Below are 7,211 nucleotides of genomic sequence, written 5' to 3'. Positions count from 1 at the left end.
AGATGGAATACAACCTGGGAAAGTGTGAGGTTATGCACTTTGGCTGGAAGAATAGAGGCATAGACTATTTTCTAAATGGGGAAAGGTTTAGAAATCTGAAGCATACAGGGCCTTAGGAGTCTCAGTTCAGGATTCTCTTAAGGTAACATGTAGGTTCAGTTGGCACTTAGGAAGGCTAATGCGATGTTAAGATTCATTTCAAGAAGGCCAGAATACAAGAGCAGGGATGCACTGCTGATGTTGTATAAGGCTGTAGGCAGACTGCATTTTGAATATTGTGAGCAGTTTTGGGCCCTGTAGCAAAGGAAGGATGTGCTGGCATTGAAGAAGCAAACTGTTTCGATAGAAATCAACATGGTTACAGAAATACTTAAAGGTTAATCATTAAACCCCTTCAGACATACAGAAAATCCAATATCATTCGTTCAAAATCAATAATCCAATCTCAAAAATACATGATATTAAAATACATATAAATCAATCACCCTAAATCACAAGGTGACAATATGCAGAATTTGTGTAACAAAAGCATTTAATTTTCAGCAGGAAGTATGAACTATTTTACCCGGACCAACAATCTTTGCCCTCTCTGTGTTTTTTTCTGAGACTTATTCATCAAAATTTGTAAGTCATGCACCCACTGGAACATCTCATCACCATAAGTGAAGGTTTCTACAGGAGAAGTCTTCATTACTGCAACCCAAGAATTATCAAAAGCAGAATCTGGAAATGACCATCATTGTCTCTAGACTAAAAGAAAATCAGCCAGATAAATGCAATTCAGGAAGAAATCCCAAAGTGACTTTTGACCAACATTTGGACAATGTGAATAATTCTCTTTTTATAAATTTAACTGTTATTTGTTTTAAGTTAACACTCTGCAGTTTTGTTTTAAATCCAGACCCGGATGCGTTAGTTTTCATGACAGTTGGTTACAGTTTAAATCCTTGTTAATTAGATGCTGTATCTTCTCTTGAGCATATCTGTTTGCAATAAACTGGATCTTTATTTATCACCAAAGGAATCTGGTTGAGTTGTTTCTGTGACTGAGCTTTGTATGGTCTGATTTGTAGTTGACAATATCATGCCCCTTTTTAAACTGATACATTGTTATGAGCAGTGGAGGAGTGGGACAAAGAAAGGAATTGACTCTCTTCCTAACTTGGTCAGAACACGAACACATTTTTGACTATAACGTAACAGAATAATAAAGTCCAAATAAATATTTCAGTGAATGCCAATTTGCAGAAGTTTCATAGTTAATGTTAGGAAATCAAAGGAATCAAAATTCTTCAGTTGCTTAGGTGAAAATCCTCTTACAACCTTAGCAGAAATCTTCTGAAATTTACCTTCACTAAGACTCAGATAGGGAAAGTCCTGACTCTATCTCTATTTCTGGGATAGCCATATGCTTGCAGAGCTTCTGGCTATACCTACAACGTCGTTAGCTTTGGTGGGAAGGTGAGGTTATGTGGCAGGTGGAGCAGCAAAGGATAGGGTTTCATTAAGCCAGGAACTGTTCTGCCCTGGAACTCAGTTAAATCTTTGTATAAAATTGGTGGAGGTAAACTTGGAATCAGACTACTTCCTTAATCCTTAAAAAGAAAAGTAATTCCCTGACTGAAGGACCACTCCTATTCTCTAATCAGGGACATGGATCTTACCCCAATTCCATAAGGTAGCAAGGCTAGAGAGGCAAAATCTAGCATGGACACAATGTTCTGCATGCCCAACTTCTATACTGCATCTATTCTGAGATTCCATATGATTAGTTTCCAGTCATGTTTGCAGGTTGTAATATTTCAGACCTTCCCAAGACCTTTTCCTTTTAGCTCACCAATATTGGTAGAGTCAGCAAAGCTCACAATTCTGGAATAACTACTGGGATTTTGTTTACAAGGAAATTCAATTCAAAATGTTTACTTTTCTGACACCACATCATCTACTGGAATATAATCATCATCTGCAGTTATTTCATCAGCCCATTTGTGCAGGAGACTGTACTGACAGGGGTCACACTCAAATTTAGTGAATACATTAATGCCGGAGATCATTCTCCAGTCTTTTCTAGTAGGCAAGCGGATTTTCTTCACTTCATTGTCCTGTGCTGTAAATCCAAAGAATTTCTTGATGTGTTTCGAAGCATAAAGTTGAGAATGTCTTTTAGCCGTCTCCTGAAAGAGTGAACTCTCATTTTCCAAGTACTGGACCCAGTAGTTTAGGTGCAAAAAACAGAGCGGAGAACAATATCTTGGAATGCAAACAGTCAAAAAAGCAATGATAGTCACAGAAGCAACTAAAATCCATCCAGCCACCTATGATTAAAAAAGAAAAAAAGTGAGAAATATCCACATTATCAGAAAAATTGCAGTCAATTTCATTAGGGTCACTTCAATCTAACTTGCGGCAGAAAAATGGCAGTCAGAGCTGGTGGAAAGGTAAGATTGGTTTTGTTGCATGACATGTCTATTAATTTGATAGTGGCAGTGGAACACAGGGTAATTTTAAATTTGTGATAGCATGAAATGAATTATAGGAAGTCCGCAGCCCATTCAACAATTCTCTTGAGTTTTATTTTCATTCAAGTAAATGCTCTTAACATTTTTTGTTGAGAATGATCTGTGGCATCAGCATCTCAAATTACTTAATCAGTCTATCAGCACTTAATTTAACCTGTCTTCTTCTGAACTGGCTGCAGTCTGTTCTCTGAGGTCTGCGCTTGATTTTTTTAAAGTCAAACCTGCACTAAGTGTGCTGCTATGATGACCATATAAAGGAAGAGCAGGAGTAGTCCATTCAGCCCCTCAAACCTGTCCTGCCATTCATTAAGACCATAGCTAATTTGGTTGCAAGTTCAAATCTGCATTCCCACCTACTCCTGTTAACCTTTCAACTCTTTGCTTAAGAAGAATATATTTACGTCTGCCTTAGGAACATTTAAGGATTCTGCTTCCACCAAATTTTCAGGAAGAGAGTTCCAAAGACTCAAGACCCCATACATAGAAAAAAAAATCACCTAATCTCTGTATAAAAATGGGCAATTACTCATTTTTAAAACAGTCCAAGATTCTCAGATGAGGAACATCTTATTATCTACCCTGTCAAAAACCCTCAGGATCTAATATGTTTCAATCAAGACACATCTTACTCTTCTAAACTCCAATGGAATCAAGTCTGGCCTGTCCGACCCTTCCTCATGAGGCTATCCACCTATTCCAATGTACTAATCTAATAAAACTTCTATGCAGGCTCCACCGCTTTTACATCCCTTCTTAAATAAAGTGACCAATACTGTATTCCAGATGAGGCCTCACTTGTAGCCTGTATAACTGAACCATAATCTTGTGGCAAGTAATAAGGCAGCAAATTGGGGGAATCTCAAACTAGGGGACATAGCTACAGAGCAAGAACAGAAGAAATAGGAAATAATAAATAAACAAGACATAGCCATTTGGCCCTTCGAGCCTGTCCTGCCATTGAACAAGACCACGGCTGGTCTGCCCCAGGCCTGTATATCACGCTGTTTTTGTTGTTGAGCATGCAAGTAGTCCTGTTTGATAGCTTAACCAAGTTGACACTTAATTTTTAGGTATGCCTGGTGCTGCTCCTGGCGTGTCCTCCTGCAGTCTCTTTGAACTAGGGTTGATCCCCTGACTTGATAGTAATGGTTGCGTGGGGGATATGCCGGGCCATGAGGTTACGAATTGTGCTGAGCTATAATACTGCTGCTGTTGGTGGCCAACAGTGCCTCATGGATGCTGACTCTTGAGTTGTTAGATCTGTTCAAAGTCTGTCCCATTTAGCACAGTGCTGGTGCCACACAACATCATGGAGGGTATTTTCAATGTGAAGGTGAAACTTGTCTCCACAAGGTCCATGTGGTGCTCACTCTTCCCCCACACTGTCATGGACAGATGCATCTTAGTAAGTCTGAGGTTAAGTCTGTTTTTCCTCTTTTGATTCCCTCAACACTTGGCTGCAGATCCAGTGTCATAACTATGTCCTTTCCGACCCAACCAGCTGGAATAGTAGTGCTGCTGCCGAGCCACTCTTGGTGGTGGACATTGAAATCCCCCACCCAGAGTGCACCCTTAGGGCTTCCTACAAAATTTGATCTGTATCCAATACACTTCATGACAGAGGGAAGAATTTATTGGCATCAAAATGCAATATAGTAAACACAGATCAGAATTTAGTTAAAAGGAATAACAAATAAGTGCATCAAAATAGCACTTTTCACAAATTCGCAATGCTCCAATCTATTTCACAATCAATAATTTTTGAAGTACGGTCGCTGCTATAATTTAGAGATGCATAGAGGAGAGAAATTATTTTGCCAGTAATATTGGTTCATGGGTGATGGACAGAAAGTTCAGAATCACAGCTAACGAAAACTTGATGAAATGCACTTCCGTTTTATACTTAGTAACTAACAGCAAAATTATAGCAACCAGTCAATGTGCTGAGTACTGTAACATGGGAGGGCGCCTTCAAAATTGCTTCATATTACTGATCGTTCAAATTCAAGCTCTTTGTAAGAATGGACTACATGTTATATCTACAAATATTTTGAATATCGAGCTATTTTTTTCTGAAGTAAAGAGACATACTTTCTATTTTGTATGAATGACCAGTTATCATTTACATAACGAGATTGTAAATTTGCTAAATGTGACAAATGTAACACTGATGTCAGGTAAACAATTATAATTAAATTTAAATTATTTCGGAGACGCGAAAACACAAAATTCCTTTCATTGCCAGAAATTCCCATTTCAATTGTTCACTCGTGTTAAAGAAACAAAATACTGGTACAGCTGCGCATACCTGGGACTGATACAGAAGAATCCGGTTACCTTCATTTCTAATTTCACTGATGTTATGTATCTCCTTAATGCTCACTTTCGGACAGGGAAAGCGAGCGAGAATGTCCTTCCGCTCACGAAGGGTGATATTCTGAAACACATTCCAGCTGCTCACTGACAAAAACTCACTCATGCCGCACTGATAATACAAACCATTTAACAGAGTGACTGCCACCCAAGTCACTGGAGCGATTACAGCTCTTCCCGTTACACTGAGCAGGACATAGCAGATTAGTTTGAAACTATTAAGCTTCAATTGGGCTCCATTTCTAAAACTCATGATTAATTTCCAGGTCATATTATTAATGGCATATCCAAGAATCAACAGGACCAATGCGGGGACCGCAATAAAAGACAGGGCGTAGTATAAATTCAATGTCGTCTTGCATGGACATTTGAAGGTGAAGAACGAAAATACTTGTTGACTAAAAACTGTTGTCAGAGTTATTACTGTATTCAGAACCATTCTCTCCCTGCCTTTCCAAAATGTCAGGAGATTGGTAATCGGCATTTTTTAAACTTTGCCTTTGTTCTCTTGGTACCACAAGTAGGTGAGCGTTGCTTTGTTCTTCTGTTCGGGAATGAGATGAGAAACCTATTGAGCTCAGCTTCTTTTGAAGAGCTGCATCACTTCCTTTGTCAAAATATCTCTTTTGCTTCTCATGGTCATTACAAGATGTCTTGTAATTAGTAGAGGACAGGGAATATACTGGTTTGTCTTCATTCTTTTTGAGGGTCATTTGGATTTCTAACCACTGACAGCTTTACTGATGAATGGGCTTAGTGGACTTTTAATTCAAATTCAAGTGTGATTTTATTCAACAAGGAGAATAACTTGTAAGGACAGAGGGATCAATGGTGATGGTCCACAGGAAAATACAGTTCAGTTTAAAGTTATAAACTCATTTTGAAATGTCTTATTTGTCATTCAGAACTAAAGACTACTTTGTAGAGTGAATTCACATCTGGAGCAATTTCACTTCATTTACTTGGGTTTGTATTGAAGGTGGCCAATTCATCAACCGTGGGACAAGTGTCATTTTTCCTCCTAACTGAATGATTGGCACAAGGTAATTGATTTGTATCTCTGTTGTGATAAAAACAGAAAAGGCTAGAGAAACACAGCAGATCCAGCAGCATCTGCAGAGACAGAAACAGAGATAAAGTTTTGTGTCTGATGTGACTTCTTCAGAACCGCTCTGAAGAAGAGTTACGCTAGATTTGAAAGGTTAACTCTGTTCCTCTCCCTAGATTCTGCCAGATCTGCTGAATTTCTCCAGCGTTTTCATCTTTATTTCATATTTCCAGCATCTACAATATTTTGCTTTTATTTAAATGTATCTCTGCTACATTCACCGGCTGTGAATCCATACATGATGATATTCTTGCCTAACAAAGAATTGAGTATCTCAATTTGACTCAACTTGCACATGATTTTGGAGCAGAGAACTTTACACAATCATTTGTACCAATATGTTTTGTTTTCACTTTCTTGGTCCAGCTCTAATTTTAAGATTGTGCTGTGTGGTCCTAGATATCCAGTACAGAGTAACTAGTCTCATTGTAATTACACTAATCAAGCCCGTTCCTATTTGAAAGACATTATTTGTACTTATAAAGCTGACACTGTCTATTCCAGCACTTCAATAGTGCGGACATATATAAATTAAATTCAGGAAATTCATTTCATCATTTCTAGTTGGGCAAATGAATCAATTAATTCATTTAATTGTGTGTGGCTCATTCAATGGAAACAATCACAATCACTTCATTATATATGTCTCAGTGAACAAACTGACATTCCTCTGAGGCAATACCCCATTACCACTTCTCTGGTGATTATGATTTTCCCGAGTTCTTCCTTCCCTTGCATTTCCTCATTTATGTTTGTTTCTGTGATATTTCTTGTCACCCATATGGTGAAGACTGATGCAAAATACCAGTACTCCTTAACCAACAAGATTCAAAGTTTGAGGGATGTGGGGAGCATGGGAAAATGAGGCAGAAAATCAGACAGGGTAATATTAAATAGCAGAGCAGGCTCAAGGGGGCATATAATTTATTGCTCCTATTTTTACTGAGAACAAAGCAGGAGAAGAACTGAGATACAGCATGAATTAAAGTCAAATACGTACTGAAAGAAAAATAGAGGCAAACAAATATTTGTTTGAGACAGAGAGAAAAGACATAAAAAGGAAAAGTCAGCAGTGAATTTAGTGTAAGATTTGACTTTTTAAAAACCTCTAAGATCAATAACAATCTGAATGAATGAGTGTTCAGTTTTAATTGTTCATATTTTGGGCAAAAGATGTTGACTGGAGTTAATTAGGTCCATTAGCAGCCATA

At 38.1% G+C, this 7,211-nt stretch overlaps 1 protein-coding gene across 1 annotated transcript; it reads right to left on the bottom strand.

Annotated features, from left to right (window-relative positions):
• Positions 1 to 1,919: 1,919 nt before the first annotated feature.
• LOC109912249 (calcium homeostasis modulator protein 4-like) lies at positions 1,920 to 5,376 on the bottom strand. Its single transcript, XM_020511645.2, has 2 exons — positions 4,828 to 5,376; positions 1,920 to 2,315 (listed from the first exon to the last, which is right to left on the bottom strand). The coding sequence occupies exons 1-2, from the start codon at positions 5,374 to 5,376 to the stop codon at positions 1,920 to 1,922; spliced, it is 945 nt and encodes a 314-aa protein (XP_020367234.1).
• Between the last annotated feature and the right edge of the window lie 1,835 nt (positions 5,377 to 7,211).

This window comes from Rhincodon typus, chromosome 5 (assembly GCF_021869965.1).
Source record: "Rhincodon typus isolate 14 chromosome 5, sRhiTyp1.1, whole genome shotgun sequence".
Taxonomy (NCBI): domain Eukaryota; kingdom Metazoa; phylum Chordata; class Chondrichthyes; order Orectolobiformes; family Rhincodontidae; genus Rhincodon; species Rhincodon typus.
The sequence above is the reverse complement of the archived record's forward strand: the minus strand, read 5'-3'. Positions and strand labels throughout refer to the sequence as shown.